This window comes from Pogona vitticeps, chromosome 12 (assembly GCF_051106095.1).
Source record: "Pogona vitticeps strain Pit_001003342236 chromosome 12, PviZW2.1, whole genome shotgun sequence".
Classification (NCBI taxonomy): Eukaryota; Metazoa; Chordata; class Lepidosauria; order Squamata; family Agamidae; genus Pogona; species Pogona vitticeps.
In genome coordinates this window covers 21,649,594-21,669,764 of record NC_135794.1, presented here as the reverse complement: position 1 = coordinate 21,669,764, position 20,171 = coordinate 21,649,594, and the positions used below count along the sequence as shown (strand labels likewise).

At 43.6% G+C, this 20,171-nt stretch overlaps 1 protein-coding gene across 2 annotated transcripts in view; it reads left to right on the top strand.

The window, feature by feature from the left end:
* NTRK3 (neurotrophic receptor tyrosine kinase 3) overlaps positions 1-20,171 on the top strand; it is a 320,443-nt gene that overhangs the window by 231,648 nt on the left and 68,624 nt on the right. For both annotated transcript variants that reach the window (XM_072981881.2, XM_072981880.2), the window contains exon 13: positions 19,594-19,724. In XM_072981881.2, coding sequence (XP_072837982.2) covers positions 19,594-19,724 — 131 coding nt within the window. The remainder of the gene's footprint in view (positions 1-19,593; positions 19,725-20,171) is intronic.

The following is a 20,171-nucleotide window of genomic DNA, read 5'->3' as shown; positions in this document are numbered from 1 at the left end:
GTTGCATCAGGTTCTTGGGGGGTATTTCAGAAAAGTACATACTTTTATTAGAGTCCCAAGGTTTCATGGCCGTCATTGGGGCTAAGTTAGCTTCTTGAGATGGAGAAATCTAGTCTCAGCTCCATTTGTTTTTTTGTCTTTCTCACAGTGGTCTGCCAAATATAGATATCAGCTCCCTGGTAAATATTCAGTGCATATTGAAGGAATCCCCTTGGCATCAGAATACAGAATGCTTTGCAGAATTCGAAGGATCTCAGCCTAATTTTCTAAGCAACTGTCAGATCCTCCACCCAGGACCTAGTTCAAATAAACAACAGATGGGTTGACGAAACCTTTCCTAGGAGGTGCTACCTATACATCTTTACTCAGGTGCGAGTTTCAGCTTCTGGATAAACGGGTATGGCAGTAATTAGCAAACTGCAGCCCTCTAAGCGCTGTTACACTTCAACTCCAGCATTCCTCACCATCGGCTGGGCTGCATAGCGTTGCTTGGAAATGTTGCTATGATCAGCACTGGAGAAGCCCTTTGCCCTCCTCTGACATATGAGGCTGGAGCATCATATCTGACTGGACCCAGACTTTGATTGAATGTCAGAAAAAACTTCCTAACTGTTAGAGCGGTACGACAGCGGAACCAGTTCCCTCAAGAGGTGGTGAGTGCCCCAACACTGGAGGTATTCAAGAGAAACCTAGACCACCACCTGGTAGATCTCCTTTGATTTCTATTCCTTCACTGAGCAAGGGGTTGGACTTGATGGCCTTGTAGGACCCTTCCAACTTCACTGTTCTATGATATAGACTAGAATCTAACCAACCGTTTTGGCACTCGTGGCAAATGGCGCTGCCTCTCACCCACTTTAAGGCATGGCTGGAGGCTGGTGCCAACGAAAAGCATGAGGAAAGTGTGATACCCCTCTAAAGAAAGAACGTTTATGGTTTTAAAAAGGGAGGGAGAGAAAGTTATTTCTTTTCCTAATACCAAAAGAGACACCTATAGATTTAGCTCGCTGGTTTAGGTATCTGGCTGTGGAGCCAGAAGTCGGGGGTTTGATTCCCCACTGTGGAGATTTCTGGAAGAAGAGCCAGCCTGGGTGGCCTTGGGCACACCGCACAATCCCAAGGCAAATAGCAGAAGTAAGGAATGGCAAACTGCCTCCAAGTATTTTCTCCACCTAAACCCCTGAAATGGGTCACCAGAATTGGTAGCAGGTGATGATGACGGCTGATTTCATTGCTCTCTAAACATAGATGCCTTGGGTGACCCCCCCCCCAGGTGTCCTCCCTTAGTTGTGGCCATGACTGAAATATAGATACGCACACTTCTGTGGCTCAGAGTTCTTCTGCACACATAGCAAAGCAAGTTGGGAAAGCACAATCTAGCCTTACTTTCTCTTTGATATGGTAATTTTCAGCATGAAGGGGACTTATTTCTACATGCAAGGATTCAACCTGGTTCCCAGTCTAACCCCCACCCCCATTCACTAAAATCCAGACCGGAACAGCCCAGGACCTATTTTGCCACTCCATCTGCTTCTTTTCTGGGCTGAGTCGATAAGCCTAGATGTCTCTCTAAGGTCCACAGCCTTGACGTGACATCTGTTTTGGATCATCAACTGAAAGGGATAGAGAGAGAGAGAGAGACACCTGTAAAAGCAAACTTCTACCAAGGCCTGGCTGGAGGGAGACTTTGGGACTTAGGAGAGCTGATCTGCCACAGATCATATATTCACTTTGTGAGCATGAAGTCAATTTAGATTGTCAACAAGCAATGGAGCAGTCTTCACAGTGGAGATTAATGGGTAGGCTAAAGAATTTTGAGCAGGGTCTTTTGAAGCGGGGGAGAAGAAGACTAGGGAGTAAAATAGGAACATCTGCCCATGGAAAGCATGGATCTGTGGCTGATGATTTGATAGAAAGAGGAGAGAAGCTTTAGTTAGTTGTTTGGATTATGACTTATTTCTTTTGCATGTGGAAGAAAGTGGTGTAAATTGTGGCCCTTCCTTCCTTCCTTCCTTCTTTCCTTCCTTCCTTCCTTCCTTCCTTCCTTCCTTCCCTTCTGCTGTTCCAAGATGATGTTACAGCAGCCTTACAGTTGCACGAACTTTCGAAAAGGAAAATTATTAGATGGGTTGTTTATCTCTTTTAAACAATGGTAGACGAGGACAAGCAATTGCCACATAAAGGGAACATTCTGGATAATTAAGATGCAGCTAGCGGACATTTTAAAAATCAATTGAATTTGGGATCAAGGAGTCGATGCCAAAGGTACAAGTTTTAATTTGCTGACAGCGTCTGGAATAGTAATTTCTCATTATTGGAAAAACACTGAAACTCCAGCCACAGTAGCTTGGGAAGCTGTTCTAGGATGAAACTCATAAATTCTTGGAGATTAAGAGGGGCTCCGGTAAAATATTAGGTGACATAATTGACAGACTTGTCCAGAGTTTTGCAAAGCAAAGGGAAATAATGCAAATGTCAGTTGAATTTAACTGTGGCGTGAGATAAATGAGCAGATGGAGAAGCATGGACAGAAATAAGCAAGATGGTTACTTGCTCTCTTGGGTGCCCTTCATGCTGGATTCAGTTTCTCTTAATAAGGTACAATGTTGTGATGAAACAGCTGGGGTCTGTAGATCAGAGATGACAAAGAATTTCATTTCCACTTGTTTTGCCTTAGAATTTACCAAAATTCACACATTCCTTCATACTGAAGATGAGAAGTATTAGGGTGTGTTTTTTCTTAAATTTTGTTGTTTGCTTTGCTGTGGTTGTTAGTTTAAAGTAAATATTGTAGAAACTGTATCTGAGAGATTTTTCCATTCATAGGCTGGGCTTCTAATGCTTGATACTTAAACATCTGGTTCCAACATCTGTGTATTCCAACTACCTTTCTTTCTTGATTCATATCAGAGTGATGCACAATTTAAAAATATGGAAAGATGGAATATAAGGAAAGTGAGAAACAAATTATAATATTAAGGAGCTGGCTGGATAACTCAGTGGTTTAAGTATCTGGCTGCAGAGCCAAAGAATGGGAGTTCGATTCCCTCATTGGGCCTCTGGTGAGTAAAGCCAGCCTGTGTGGCTTTGGGCAAGCTGCACCGTCTTAAGACGTCTCCAGACGAAGGGAATGGAAGAGCACTTCCAAGTATTCTCCACTTGGAAGACCCTAAAAAAGGTCACTGTAAATTGGAATTGACATGATGTCACATGTTTATTAGTACTGTACAGTGGTGCCTCGCTTAACGATTGCCCCGCATTATGACGAATCTGCTTTACGACGATCGCAAAACAATGGTCTAAATGGGGGAATTTCGCTTAGCGATGATCAGTTCCCTGCTTCGGGAACCAATCTTCGCTTTACGATGATCAAAAACAGTTGATCATCGGGTTTTCAAAATGGCCACCAGGGGCTTAAAATGGCTGCCCGCTGTGCTTAGGGATGGATTCCTCGCTATACAGGTAGTGAAAATGGCCTCCGTATGGAGGATCTTTGCTGGATGGTGAGTTTTTACCCCATTGGAACGCACTGAATGGGTTTCAATGCGTTTCAATGGTTTTTTTAATTTTGCTTTACAATGTTTTCACTTAACGGCGATTTTCCTGGAATGGATTATCGTCGTTAAGCGAGACACCACTGTATAAAGTTAAGATAATTTTTGACCAGAAACGGGTTACTTCAATAACCTTGGCCATTTGCTAGATGTTCTTTTCTATGTGTAGTGGGGCATTAACAGCATGAACTTAAATGCTACCTTGATTGAATTTCTTCACAGTCACAGAAATTTTGTCTTGTCTTGTCCTGAGTCAATCCGTTAGCCTCCTTTCTCCAAATCAAGCAAATGCTCAAGTCCATTCACGAAGAAACCTCAACCCCTGCTCATTTACGGGCAACAGCTGTTAAGCTCATCCGATCACCTCATCCCTCTGTAACTTCTTCCCCAATTTCTGTCCTTCCTGCTGCACATTTCAGCCTAATAACTGTCGCCGAAGGAGCCAAACCACGGTAATTTTAGACCTCGGCGTTGAAGGGGTTGCTGGAGTTTTCTCACAGTTATTTCGCCTCCCTCAGGCGGAAAGGTTGGCGAAATGAAAGGGAGAAGGGTATGTGGATGACCCAAGTGGGGGAGAAAGCTGAGACAGTTGGAGAAGAGTAGAAGGGCTCAGTTGGCGCATTAGAAAATCATAAGTCTGTAACAACACCTTGTCAAGACACGGGCGAAAGCAAAACTCCAGAGGTAAACAAGGCCAGAAGATTGTTTAGGGAGTAAAATAAGAGCGTTAAACCTTCAAGGAGTGCAAGATGGAAATTAGCGAAATTAGACAGAAGCCTTAACATAGAAGCAGAGGATAAGCTGAGAAATGTCTTTCAGCACCTCTTTTTTTCACACTGTATGACTTATTCCATGAACTTGGCTTCAGGAAAACGGCTAAAATCACTTGCCTTTTGCTACTTGACCGAGAGGGAGGGAGAGAGAGAGAAGGGTAAAGGAAATGCATGAACAGATAATGGCCACTTTGGTGTTTGGGGGGGGGGAAAGGAACACATGAGACTTCACCTCAACATTAACACTCCAAGAAAAACCTCCCAGGACCGGTGTTGGCCTGGAGAGTGGACTCTGGCGATATATTTTACACCACTTCCTGCCCTCGGCTTGGCCAAAAACTGCAAGCCCTCGACTGTTTCTCAGGGTAATTTTGGCACTTCTATATCTGACAGAAACCAGAACCTGGGGAGGGAATTCTGAAAATAAACCTTTAAAAATGCAATCAACCATCGTACTCTGATATTTCTCTCTCCCTCTACCCCAACCCCCCCCCCCAAAACAGCTTGGATTTTATTGCAATTCTGGGCAAAGCCAAGCAACCATGTTTAATTTCACTTTTTTATTGTGTAGATATATTGACTAGCCCACAAGCCTGTGTGTTTGACTGGGTTCTTTCCTGCCTTGCGTGGCCTTTTGCTCCTTTCTGACCTTCTATTCCTTTCTACTCCATGTTTAATGTCTGTTCTTCTGAATCACTTAAAAGAGGACTTTGGTGGCATGCAACCAATGAACTGATTTTACAACATATCAGTCAACTCAAGGAGACCCAATGCAATATAGGGGATAGAGTGACAGCCTAGCAGAACTGGGTTCAAATCCCCACTCAGCCTTTAAAACTCATTGTGGGGAACCTGGAGAAACCATTCCTTGAACATCTCTTGAAAGCTCTACTTAGGGCCACCAAAAGCCAGATGAGGTATGATGGCATGTAACAACAAAAATAAATAAATAAATAATTAAAATTGGATTTCCCCGATGTCACTGAGTAGGGCCATGTCAATGCCAGGGTGAACAAGCATGGGAAGCTGAAGGGGACACAACCATGACATTCTGACCATGAGTAGACAGGGCTTGAACAACTTCCTAAACCTCTACATTACAGTTCTTGGAGAGGACAGAAAACCCACCATTCTGGATCGCAGAACCCAGAAACAGAATGCAGAAAGCCACCTTTGCAGTGTAGAAGCACCTGGTCATTCTAAGGTGAAACCTGAACTTCAAATTTTACTGTGTCACCCAAGGTATCCTCACTCCTCTTATAACTGGGATAGGTAACAATGTCCCTCCAGATAGTTTTGGCCTACAATTGTCATCTCCTCTAACCAGCGAAATCAATGCGAAGGCAATGGAATCGGGAGTCTGAAAACATCTGGAGGGCCAGAGTCACTCACCTGTGTCTTATAGAGTTCCATAATGCCCTCATCACCTCCACACTCAACGCATCAAGAGCAATGAAGAAGGAGGAACTCATTCAGGTTTTTCAGGCTGGGTGTCCTTGTTCCCAGACATCACCTGCTTGAGAGAACAGCAGGATACGACGATGGCCTTCCATGTCCTGGTAGTGGGTCTCCTGAGAGCACCTTCCTTGCCACTGTTAATTGTTTTATGTTGCTATTATATTCTGTGCTTTAAACAAAGGAAAGGAATAGCTCATGGCTTAGGCATCTGGCTGCAGAGCCAGAGGTCAGGAGATTGATTCTCCACTGTGCCTCCTTGTCAAGGGGATGGACTTGATGACCCATGTCCATGAAGCGCCAGTTTGGTAATCTGTGCTGGTTCATCATCATCATAAAATTGTTGTAAGGTTGAAAAGGACCTTGGAGGTTTTCTAGTCCAACCCCCTGCCCAAGGCAGGAGACATACCATCCCGGACCTCCTTTGGATGAACAGGTGTTTGGTGTTTCCCAGCTCCACCTCTTCTGGTGGGCAGAGTCCAGAGGAGGTGGGACAGAGAAAAGACAGAGAAAAGACAGACAGTGAGGGGGTCACCTGACAGAGGAGGTAGGGCTCAAAACTGCTGGACACCTCTTCATCCAAAGGATGAAATGGCACTAACCATCAAATTGGTGGTTCATGCCCATCTCTAATTATTCTTATTTTTTTTTTATTAGAAGAAGAACTGGACCAGTATAACCCCAATTCCACCATATCCCAAAATAAAAATCCTGCACCCATGCACAAATCAAGCAGCTCATGGGTGGTGGTGATATGAAAGGCTTTCTCCTTTCCCTAAAGAAAGAGGGCTGGCCCCTCAGAGCTTTGAGCCTGCTGCTTAAAAGCTCTCCATGCGTTCAGCTGGAAGCTTTTCCCGGATTATCCGTGGCAGGAATAGGCTGCCATGAAGTGTCTGATTACCACATTGTTAGAGCAGTGAAGTCTTGAAATCTGGCTGCTGTACTGGGCTCAGCGGGGACCCTCACCCCTTTGCGCTCGTTTGCGTGAGTCCCCCTTTTCAATCCAAGATGCAGGGGGAGAGAAAGAAAGAAGGAAGGCAAATGGAATCAGCCTAACGTAGTACTTTCCAAGCGAGAAAGGAGAGAAAACAGAAGAGGGATTTTGGAGGCATGGGGGGGGGGGCGAGGTGAGAGATTTAAAAGAGGTTGCAGGCGAGGGCTGGGTTGGGAGGCATCAAATCTCAGCCCTGTTGAGTTGCCTGCAAAGTACCACTGTATCTCTCTCTTTAAAAAAAAAAAATCTCTTCCGGGGAGGAGTGAATGGAATGGCAATTGCAGATGATATAGAACAAACCTCTCTTCTCTCTGGTTCTAGTTGGAGCTTCTTCTCTCCCCCCCTCATCATCTCCCCCAGCGAATGCCACTACCCTTCTTCTTGCCAGGCAGGCAAGCCTAGAGCAGGGAGAAGCAAAGCCACCACTCTCTTAAGACTCCTTGCGTTGCCTCCAATAAGCCGGCTTCCAAAGAACGTGTAATTAAATGTGTGGTATTGAATAAATGTTTTAGACGATGTGTTTCGGCGACATGGGACTTGGCTAGGAGTGGGGGAAAAGAGGAGGGGGGGTCTGGCGGGTGGAAAATGAAATCAACTCCCTTTGCTTCTCCTTCTCCCTACACTTCCTGTGTTGTTCCAAGTGTTCAGGTCTCCATTTCACTCACTCTGCCGCACCTCTCCTCCTGCCAATGGTGTCTGGGGCATGCCAGTGAGATCACACACACGAAAAGGCTCCCATTTCACAGTGGCTGGTATTCACAAGGCTCTGTGGAGTCAAGGAAAGCAGAGCAATTCATAAGTTCCATCTTGGGGAAACTTCAGTTAGTTAGAAGCCTGTTGTTTCCATGAGGAAATCAAACCCAGTGGAAATTGTGGGTTTTGAAACCATTTTTACCTCTAAACACACGCACGTGTGTGCACGCGCACACACACACACACACACACACACACACACCTCCCCCCATGGTGTCCAAATACTTCAGCTATGATGTTCTTACCAAATAAGTATATTTTCGTCACACATGAGCATCCCATATTATGGCTCTGCTGTAGCTACAGATTTTGAACCCTTGCAATTTTACCTTGGAAACGCCATCAACTAATGTCTGTCTCTGACAGACGTGGTTGGTAACGGTCTGCCAGATGCATTTGTGATGTGGCTATAGAGACATAAGCCATTTCTTTTCCCATCCCCTGCTTTGGTAAAGTTCAAGTTTTAAGGTTTCAGGGCAAATGTGGGAGGGTCAGGAAACATTGCCTCATCCTAATATACCCAAGTAAGTCAAAAGCCCTATGATCATAGAATCATAGAATAATGAGGTTAGAAGGATCCTCTAAGGCCATCAAGTCCAACCCCCTGCTCAAGGCAGGAATACAAATCAAAGAAGATTTGACCGAGGGTTATCCGATGCTCTCTGTGGGAATTCCCACACACTCTTAAATGCCTCCATCATTCGACTGCTCACCACCTCCTGAAGTCATTGGTTCCGTTGTTGTACCACTCTAACAGTTAGGAAGTTTTTCCTGCCTTTCAAGCAAAATCTGGTTGCTTATAGCTTGAGCCCATTATTACCTGTCCTGTTGGTATTTCTGATTTGGGTCATTTCCTCCCCCCCCCCGACTTGCTGAATGGGGTCATACCACTACCACAGTATGCCTCCAGGAGCCGAGAAACTCATTTTTTGCCTCCATTCCTCCCCTCCAGTTCCTGGGTCCATTTGGGCACTGGGAAATTTCATCTGGCCCATGAATCTGAATTTACCTGCGCCTGATGCAGATAATATTGAAGCAGAGAGACTACCTCTCTGGTCCTGTATGAAGCAAGCTGGTGGTGACAGCAGCAGTGGCTTTCTTATGCTTGTGGACCAGTAGACACTTTGAGGCACCAGGACAATAGAAACGTAGAATCATGGAGTTGGAAGGGGCCTCTAAGGTCACCGAGTCCCACCCTCTGCTTAAGGCAGGAATTCAAATCCATGCAGATCTGGCAGATGGTTCTCCAGTTTTCTTCTGAATGCCTCATCACCTCCTGATGTAATTGGTCCCATTGTCCTACTGCTTCAACAGTTAAGAAGTTTCTTCCTGATGTTTGGCCTAAATCTGGCTTCCTGTAGTTTGAACCCATTATCATGTGTCCAGCACTCCGGGATGATTGAGAACAGATCCTCTGCTCCTCCTCTTTATGACTTATGATTTCAAGATGCCCCCAATGAAGTCTCAGTTTTGTGTACCATGGAGAAAAAATGCAGCCACAATGGAGAATGGCAGCTCTATTTTTTTCCACTGTGCTTACTGCATTAGACTGATGACAATGTAGATACATGGGGTAACACCAGATGAGCAGCTCACTTCACATGTAATAGCTGATAGCATGTTTTACTTTTAGCAGTGGGACTCCTAATTACCCATCCTGAAACAAAGCACAGCAATTTACAAGATGCAGAGGTGGGAAAGGATCATGCTCAAACCAACACATGATGCAGCTCCATTTCTACATGTGTCTGGAATGTCACAGCTTCATTGATCCCAATAGCTACAAGCAGAGAGAGAGAGAGAGAAGGAGACTCCTACTCCATGGGGTACATTATTAGATTTTACTTCGGACACCAAATTGGAGTGAGTGAAATTGCTTGGGAGTCTGCCCCCCCCCCATCTACTGCCTCTGAGGGCTTTGTATCATCAGGCTTGTGGGCCTAAAATCTCATTCAAAGAGACGGTTCGGTCAACATATTATTTGTGCGGGCTTCTAATCGGGTCCGCATGATCCCTTCTGCTTTTGTCAGCCAAACGATTTCACGTCACTCCTCAACACCGGCCAGCCGCTATCTGAATTGCTAATAAGTTGCAGTCATCTGTACAGTTCTGGAATGCATTTGGCGCCGCTTTGTTATGTATCTTAATTACACAAGTTGCATCGCAGATTTGTGAATTTTACATTTGATGCTAATAGTGGCAGGGTGCTCCATCCACATTAGATTTATTGTTACAATTATTCAAAGACCAGATTAGTGAATAATTTTGAATAATGAATCCATGAGACTTCTTTCTGTATCTTTTCCTGCAGAAGTCGGGAGCGGAAAGATCGGGCGGCTGGGGAGGGGGGGAGAGGAGAGACCAGGGAGAAGAAATGATCAACCTCCCTCACTTCTCCTTGAATTAATTATTCTCTGTTTTGCATTATATGCTCACCCATTGTCATTATTCATAAAGCACGGTAGGTGTGAGGAAGGCTTTAGAAATGCATGAAAGAGGACGCCCCTGCCAGGAAGCGTTTCAGATCAACTTGGGAGATCAACGTGCTGCGGGGAAGCACATGAAAGAAGCTAGCTTTAAAGCAGGTGTTTGGGAGAACAAGATGGAGAGAAACTATTCTGAAGGGAAAGTTTGGAAGGACTAACAAAGCACCGTCGGTAGTAAGGGGTGAGGAAAGAAACGAGTTCCTGAATCTCAGCTATCTGATCATCTGCCTTCCCTGGTGTTTATGTTACTGGATTATGCCATTTCAAACTGTGGGTGGTGGAAAGATCAAATGGTGAAACATCACCTCACATTTAAACCGCTCCTCATGTAGATTCATGATGAAGAACGCTATTCATCATGGCTTTCAATCCCAGTGTTAGCCTCGTGTGTCCAATGAAGCTGAGCAGTGAGAACTGATCCAGTCACCTTGTGGGCTTCGTCGCTAAGCAGTTTTGGACTCATTCGTCCTGGTTCTACTCTGTTCTCTGTCTCACTGTTGGTTGGAAACGGGGTGAGTGGTGAGTCAGAAAACACCAGGATGGAGATGGCTGTTGCACCTAAGGGGCTGTCAACAAAGGTCAACTGCCCCATCGCTGGAAGTTTTCAAGAAAAGATTTGACAGCCATCTGTCCGGGATGGGATGAGGTCTCCTGCCTTGGGCAGGGGGTTGGACTAGAAGACCTCCAAGGTCCCTTCCAACCCTATGACAATTCTATGGAAGGTCTAGGGCCAGCACAGACTTACCCTTGAACCTCACCAGACCATCCCCGTACACTTTCCCAACTCTTCATTACCTACAACACACTGGGCTTGCAATCAGAGTAGACCCACTGAGTCAATGCAGCTCCTGGAGGAATTAGTTTGCTTAATCCCCATTGAATTGATGAGACTGCTCTAGTTGTGACTTATGAATGGTTTGCAGCTGCTGACTTTCAAGGTTGTAACCAAGCTTTCACTCTGGGGCAGCCCTTCGGAATGTGCAGATTAGTGAACTATTTTGGATTTTGTCACATTTTTTTCTTTTCATTTTGTTTGGACATTGGCCATTGAGATGCTTTGACTATGGTTTCCACTCTGAAATGGTATGTAGCCTTGGGGTTCAGAGCCTGTATTTTTCCTTCTAAGGGAAGTTGTCAACTAGCTTTATCATCTAGTTTGACTGGCCATCCTAGGAAAGAAAGAACATTTGGAGGAACATTGCAATCCTCACAAATGTAATGTATTTCCACTCCCCTGGAAATACATATGAGCAATTGGAACAGGAATGATCAATTACACAACTAGGGCGGAAAATTATGCAAGAGCAAAAATGTGAAGCCACGTCACATCATTAAGATTTTGGTTGCCTTACTGCCAAGTCCATGCACGTGACACATGGCCAATGAACTTGGCCATCTTTGGACCAATGTTTTCAAACTTAATCAAGCATCTTCTTCCATCACTGAGCTTTTTCAGAAAGTATTGAATGTGAGTCTGTATCAATTTTGTCTTCTTTTTCCCGTTTTGTGTTCTCCTTCTGGATTTATTTACTGATTTTGTTTCTGCACTCAAGAAAATAGAACTTATCCAGGAAACGGGGGTTATAGGGGAGGATTAAGAGAGGATACCATCCTTTCAGAGAGTGAAAATGGATTGTATGACTTGATAGAAATCAATTCTAATTCAGGAAGCATAAACAGCCCAGGCTATTAGCTAGAGAATGTGATTTGTGGTCATGTCCATTGGAGGTTAATAATACTTAATTGCACTCTGGTTTCAGAAGAAACGTGGTGCACACCTGTCTGCCTGTCGTTGGGGCAAAATGTGGACATTATTGTCTTGTGTGGCAGGACAAGAGAACTCTGCCACTCTGCCTGTACTTCTTCTCCAACTCGGTCTCGTTGGGACCATGAAATATGGATTCAGAATCAGACAGGATGTTGGTTAGCAAGGACCGCTGAGCCAATTTAAAGCTCACTGCAGTTGTACATGAGTGTCCTTTTCAGGAAAATCAATAGCTGAGATGGGACCCGGTACATGAAGGAAAAGAACTGGAGGGGAAAAACACAAGAAGCTGTCTGATACAAAATCAGCCCATTGGTTCAACCAGATATATTTTTTTATATAAAAGTTGTAGCCATGGTTTCAACTAGACTGGTATTGTTTATATGGACAGCGAGTGACTCTTTGGGGATTCAGACAAAAATAATCACTAATAGGGATGCACAAGGATTTTGAGATGCATCAAAACTAGCAATTTCTCACCTCCAGAGACTCAGTTCAAGGCAAATTGTGCCTTGAGATGGGGAGAATGCGCAGAAAATGCAAGACTAATAAAAAGAGTCTAAAATCCTGTTCCTTATGTACACCATGGTAAGCGCAATAGTGTAAATTTGAATTTCTGCTAGTTATCAAGTTGCCACTTGTATTCTTCATTGTGTAAGTTGCTGGGGAGAAGGCCTCCTCTGTGGCTGCTCACAAATTCTGGAACTCCCTCCCACTGGAGGTCAGGCTGGCGCCATCTTTGCTGTCCTTCGGCAAGAGGGCAAAGACTTTTCCCTTCAGGCAGGCATTCCCTGAGTGAGTGAGTGTCTAAGAGAGGTTTTAAAACAGGATTGTTTATGGTTTTTTGCTTCTAAATCTGTTTTGGGTAACGTTTTTGCCTGATATTTTTAATGTAATGCTATTAATTCTTTTTTCAATATTAGAATACTGTTTTTCACTCTTAATGAGGTAAGCCACCCTGGGTTCTTTTCTTGGGAGAAATGTGGGGTTAAAAAATTAATAAATAAATTGTGGATGCTGCAGTTCAAAGCCATCTGAAGCGAGACAAATGGTTTATCCCATTTTAAGTGAAACCTGGTGGTGATTGATACCTCCAGGGCTTTGAAACTGGATGGATGGATGGATGGATGGATGGATGGATGGATGGATGGATGGATGGATGGATGGATGGATGGATGGATGGATGGATGGATGGATGGATGGATGGATGGATGGATGGATGGATAAAGAGAGAGATGGATGGATGGATGGATGGATGGATGGATGGATGGATGGATGGATGGATGGATGGATGGATGGATGGATGGATGGATGGATGGATGGATAAAGAGAGAGATGGATGGATGGATGGATGGATGGATGGATGGATGGATGGATGGATGGATGGATGGATGGATGGATAAAGAGAGAGATGGATGGATGGATGGATGGATGGATGGATGGATGGATGGATGGATGGATGGATGGATGGATGGATGGATGGATGGATGGATGGATGGATGGATGGATGGATGGATGGATGGATGGATAAAGAGAGAGATGGATGGATGGATGGATGGATGGATGGATGGATGGATGGATGGATGGATGGATGGATGGATGGATGGATGCATGGATGGATGGATGGATGGATGGATGGATGGATGGATGGATGGATGGATGGATGGATGGATGGATGGATGGATGGATGGATAAAGAGAGAGATGGATGGATGGATGGATGGATGGATGGATGGATGGATGGATAAAGTAACTAACTAAATAAATAACTAAGTAAGTAACTTAAAATAAGTAAGTAAGTTGGTGCACAACCAGAGATACAAGTGGCAGCTTCTTGAACAGTGGCAATTCATCACCGTGATTTATGCCAGTGTGGTTGCACAGACATAATGAACCAATAAGATTTTGGGCACCATGTAATAAAATGTATATTGGAATGATGTACAAATTTTTATGTAAGAACAAGCAAAATCTCTCAACCAAGTTGGTGGCCAAGAAAGAAAGAAAGAAAGAAAGAAAGAAAGAAAGAAAGGAAGGAAGGAAGGAAGGAAGGAAAGGAAGGAAGGAAAGGAAGGAAGGAAGGAAGGAAGGAAGGAAGGATATGTTCTTTATCCTGAGAATGTCCCTTCCTTGCTTCTCTTCTTGCACAGTTATAGATTAAATTGTCAGAGTTTAGACGGAGGTCCCAGAAACAACAGTTTTAGATGAGGGGGGGAAGAAGGCAAATGGGGGGGGGAAATGAATGGGGAGACAAGTGCAGAAGAGTGTAGGCTCCATGCATCCCCCCCCCCAAGAAGGCTTCAAGGAAGACCTTGCTCACTGTCATTTTAAAGTCCCTTACCTGGTCCCTTCTTGGTAGCTGCCTCAAGAAACTAGTAAGGGCTTTCTTCTGACAGCTGGGGAAAAATAAAAAATTACATCTAGCACACAACTCTGCAGATGCTAATGGTCTAGCTCAGTGGTTCTTAACCTTTGTTACTCAGATGTTTTTGAACTGCAACTCCCAGAAACCCCAGCCAGCACAGTTGGTGGTGAAGGCTTCTGGGAGTTGCAGTCCAAAACTCCTGAGTAACCCAAGGTTAAGAACCAGTGGTCTAGCTAGAAGCTTTATTTCCTGGCTGTACTACTCAGACTATGATTTGGCTTTACTTTTTGGGTTTTCCCATTGATGGGAATGGAATTTCCCCACAAAAGTGGAAATGCACAAATATGGACACAAATATGGGCAAAGGCTGGGTCGGATTGTGTCCAAAAGGGCACAGTTTAGGTCGCACACCGATCTTGCAGAAAACTCCATGAGGTCCTATTCTACAGTGAAGGGCAATGGTTCTGATTTAGAAGCGGTAGCTGTGTGATTCTGTGCTAGTGTATCACAGAAAAAAAAACCAGAACAACGTTGTGGCGCCTTGAAGACTAGCAGCTATATTTTTTAAAGTGAGCTTTCTTGGGTAAGTCCACTTCTTCAGATATCAGTGGTGGTGAGGCTGTTCCAGGTTTTGGTCTGGGACCTATCCAATGTGCTGAAATTGTTTGAGGCACAATATTCAGCACCTTGGTCAGTTCCTAGAAAAAGTGGGTGAAACTCTGCAAAACTGGAGTCCCATCAGCCACCGTTGCAACCAGTTTGGGGCATTTACTTGTTGTGTAATACTATCTAGGATACACCAGGAAAGAGGGGGACTCCTTCCTAGCCATCAGTGAAGAATTAGCAGTCGTTTCAGTTTTACCCAGGCGGGATCCCATCTCAAATATGTATTTTGGATTAGACCAGACTTCTAGAATCTTTTCCTCTTGGAACAAGACTCTATTTATTCAGAAAATCTCAGCACATTTCATTTCAAACAGAGATGGACCAACACTAAATTTGATGCATAGTCATACTGTTAGTGTCATCACAGGGCTACCTTTGAAATCCATCTGACAGTATTTCCACCCTACCTGCCTCTCGTGCTTGCAGTACATTCTCCGGAACTGTTCCTTCTCTTGCTGGCATTTATCGGAGTCATTTCACGACATGTGGAGGGGCTTGGAAGGGCAAAGGGCATGAAAAAGGATGATAACCCATAAATCCCTCATTAGAAAGGCTGACCATAGCCTAGCAGTCAGATAACTAGATGGAGAATACCTCACATCTTAGAACAAGAAACAATGGCTGTTGTTCTGGCACCATTCGGTGCATGCCAAAAGTGGTCAATGAAGTCCTATATCTTCCTCTCCTACTTTGTGATTTAGAAGCACAGAATGCAAAGCTTTGATAAAACAGTCCCTTTCTAGTCCTGAATGTTTCAAGTTCTCATGAACAAGTAAATTGCTGCTCCAGTATATCAGCAGTACGGATTCCAGATTTTGCAACCACATGTTTGAACGTCAGGCCGTCCCCCATGAGTATACAAGAATCCTATGTTGCTGAAAGGGTGAAAGAAGTATATCCCTGATATTATTTGGGTATATATGTGCTTTCTTTTTCTGGAAGGCTTTTGTTGTCTTGTTTAAAAGTAGGGAAAGAATCAATTCTTCGATCACTCCTATGTCGTTTAAAGCAAAACCAGTCCAAGTACTTCCTTAGACTTGTTTTCTAACAGAAGTCTGTGTTTCACAAAAAGAGAAAAGAGGAGACTGATGGAATCTGCATTTGTCATTCCTGGTTTTAAAAATGGAGTTATGCGATGACATTGAAACTACAAAACCTATAGTGCAGTGCAGCTATCAGCAAAACATGGACCTCTAGAAATACATAGGCATCACCCCTGATCAGTGAAACGCATGGCTCCCTTGCTAAATTTTGTGTAGGGTTATAATCTACTGTGTTTATAAAGCTGATAAAATTAATATCAAGGACATTTTTTTTGTTAAATTTTGCCTGTTGAACAATGGGTGAAAAGGTCAGTGAGAATTCTCCAAAGGAGGACCACTCATCATGAGAACAGTTGTTTATACAAACAAGAATATCACTGTTTCGAAACAAGAAAATATATGTAGACTTGGTAGCATATATGCCAGCATGTCATCTTATAATTAGCAAACTTAATTGTTTGAGAGCCATTATGGTGTTCTCTGTTTCTAAACCTTTGACTGTTTCATGAGTTAAGATGTGCCCGCCTCTTCTTTTCTTTCTTCAAAAGACCAAGAGTGGCTTTTGATTGAATTGCTGCTTTAAAAAAAAGAGTTGCTATTCTAGGCTTCGATAGCCAGCTGACCTTTTTCATGTTCTGCCTCTGCCATTTTTGATGCTCTGAATGTGGACATCATGTTTCATCAGCTACCAAGTCAACCTGTTGTAGAAAACTGAGCTCTGAGAATAAATTACTCTTTGGGTTGGATGGGGGAGTAGCCACTTAACCTGAGAACAACCCCCCCCAACACAGTGGGACTTGAAATGCGCATAGCATCTTACTACCAATCTTCATTCATCCCGTATTTTAATTTTTTCAAAGGGATAGCAAATATTAATTTAGTCCAGGCAAACAAAAAGAGTCTCATGGCCCTTTTTAGAGGATCAGGACAATTTTAGCACCAACTTGCATGGAATACAATCCACTTACTCAAATATGTTCTGTACGGTTCACACAGCATCCAAGGATTGTAGAGGACATTGAAATCATTGTTGGGGCCTGAAGGGTGCCCCAAGAGATGGGCATGAAACAATCCACAAAGCAAAAAAATCCCAACGAATTGAGGCATTTCATGTTTCATTGTGAGATACTTCAGGGAAATGTGCTGGCATAAAATGAAATGATTCCCAGTGTTAGAGATTCATATTAGAGATGGGCACGAATTAAAAACCAAATCGCCAAATTCATTTTTTAAAAATCACTAATTTGTCAATTTGTATTCGTAAGAATCAACACCCCAATGATTACAAATCAATGAATTTTTAGTGATTTTTGATTCATCAATTTGTTTGGCTATAAAATGGTCCCCCAGGCACCTAGACACACCAAAGAAGCTCCCTCTGACAATTCATCCTCTCCCCATTTCTGTTCCCTCCTTAGCTCACCCCATGATGAGCAACACACTGTCTAAAGTTCCCTCACATGAACCACTCATTTAATTACCCCCAAGCCAAACTTAGATCATGACCTGGCGGATATGCTTTGATTATATTCCTGCACTGAGCAGGGGGTTGGACTTAATGGCCTTGTAGGCCCCTTCCAACTTCACTTTTCTATGATTCTATGAACTGCTAAAGAGCACTTTCCTGGGGGGGCTGTTTTGTGGGGGGGGGCATAACTTGGACTTCCCAAATCCAATCTTCACAGAAGTGGGGAAAAGAGCCAGCTGGAGACTCATTGTGAGTTTCCATCTCTATCTCATGCATTCTGCTGCTCCCAGAAATCCTAAATCACACAAATCACAAAATGGTTCATTTCATCAGAAAGTTCCTGAAAACTCATGGTTCGTGAATAGAGACAAACCATGATCCCTCCTTTTCCTGGTTTGTGCCCATCTCTACTCTCGGCTAAATTTCAAGCTCTTTTAGATTGGGGATCTACCTAAGTTCCTTCTGCAAAAATTAAGGGAGAGCCAGATAGAATAGCATAATTACGCTAGCATTAGTGGACTTTTCCAGCCTTGCAGATGCTGCTAAATGCAACTTCCATCAGCCCTACAGTGAAGAATTCTGGGAGTTGTAGTCCAGCAACATCTGGATAGTCGCACTTTACCCTCCTCTGAATTATATGAAGAAAATCTTATTTCCATTTTCTAGGTTCTTCTGGTAGGCAGAGAAAGGCCTCTCTGGAGAGTTCTTCCCAACCTCTGTAGGCGATACTAAGCTAAAAGTATCAATAGTTTAACTTTGAATAAGAATCCTAGTTTTCTACTATGGTCCCAGCTGTGAAAGATGCAGTTATCACCTAAACACCAGAATATGTTTTCTATTATGTCTTGATATGCATATTTATTCAGGGTGATTGGATTGATTTATCAACCAGCCCTCCTCCAAGGAGGCTGCAATCCTATACTCACTTACCTGGCGGTAAAAGCCCCATTGATTTCAGTGTGATTTACTTCAGAGTGGACATGCATAGGGTTGCGTTCTTGATCAGCTAATGAGGCAGTCTTGTAAACACGTATCTCGAAGCCACCCTTACTGAACACAAGCAGACATCCAGAAAGTTGTGCAGGTCATATGTGTGTGTCTGTGTGTGTTACTGGACTCGGTGGGATTGCTCCCTTGAGTTAGCTGGCACCTATTTGTGGCCTAAATTGATTCCATGTCAAGTTAATTCCATTCCAGATGTTTTGTACCATTAATAATGGCAGGCCAGATGTGGTTTATCATGTGCCTCGGCAATAAGAGGCCCTTAGGTCATTTTAGAATTGGGCTTGCCAGACTGAGCTCTTTCTTCACCACCACCTGAATTTTGAAAAGAAAAACAAAGAGGTTTTATGTTTCCAAACCTGGGTCCAAATGTAACCCCCACCCACCCAATGAAATACCATTTATATAACTGTGAGAACCACAAGGTTTATTTTCAACACCTTCCCCATATCTTTGTGTCCTACCTCACCCCATTTTCATCTTCTTTTGGTTCTAGTCATGATAAGCTGCAGAGAAATCCTATTGAAGGAACCTTTGAAGGCTTCCTTCCCATAATCTTAAACTCTGGACTCTGCCAAAGTGGTGATGGAGAGTACAGGAGATGCAAAAACAAAAAAAAAACAACCCCTTTCTAATATGAATAGAAGACCCTCTAAAATCTTGATGCCCCTGAATGTCTTCTGCTTGCCTTGTTGCTAAGCTAAGTGAGACCTCCTCTGGAGTGAGAATGGAGCTTTATTTCAACATGGAAGCGAATCTCTCATGGTGAACCCATTCATATTCTAGGCTGGTGTTATCAAACAAGGTCTTTTACCAGCAGCTCAACAACAGGAGAACTCTGTGTCCACACTGTTTTCCTCCTCAAACATTATTTTGAATGTAGGCCAATGGAATAGTACATTTGGACACCAAGAAGTGACAATCGCAGAGTAGGAAATTCAATAGTTCAACCACCACCACTGGCGAGAGATGGCTTTGCAAATCTCAAAAGCACTGGAAGGCAGACCGGACATCTTAACAAGGTGGGTTGTCCCTCCTTAGCACAAAACATTTGGCAGGTAGCTGGCAAAGCCCGGTCTCCATTTCAAAGGTGGAAAGTTAGGAATGAGCAGCCAAGAATCTGCATGTGTGCATGCACACAGAGGACACCTTTTAGAAATGGAAATGAATGGAATTCCACTATTCGGGGGGAAAGGAATGATCTATTCCCTGGTCTTTGCCTTAACATTGATTCATGGTCTCCCTTCCTCTCATCTCTTGGCTTCTGCAGATGTGCAGCACATTAAGCGAAGAGACATCATCCTGAAGAGAGAACTTGGCGAAGGTGCTTTTGGAAAGGTGTTCCTTGCTGAGTGCTACAACCTCAGCCCCACCGAGGACAAGATGCTGGTGGCTGTGAAGGTAAAATCCCAAGGATGCTCAATGCAAAATGGCAGAGCTGAACAAGGTTCTTTTTCAGCGCTACCTCCGTCATAGTTGGACATAAGGAAGGTCTTCTCTAGGGTAGGGTATTATGGATGTAGGTTAATGGCATAGTAAATTTGGAAACCAAGAAGTGAAAATCACAGGGTAGGAAATGCAATAGTTCAGCCACCGTCACTGGAGAGAGATGGCTTTGCAAATCACAAAAGCTTTTTTTTTCAAAGCACAAAATAACAAGGAAAAGGGACATAATTTAAGTCTGGCCTTAGCAGGGGAAAATATGTGAGTTGTGTGTTGAGGTGGGGGGCTAAAGTAAATAAGAGAGGTAGGAAAACTCTATTCCTCTCAAGGCATAACAGCAACATCATGAAGATATTAAATTGTGAGAAGTAATTGAGAGCATGAGATTAGGATGGATGCTTCGCC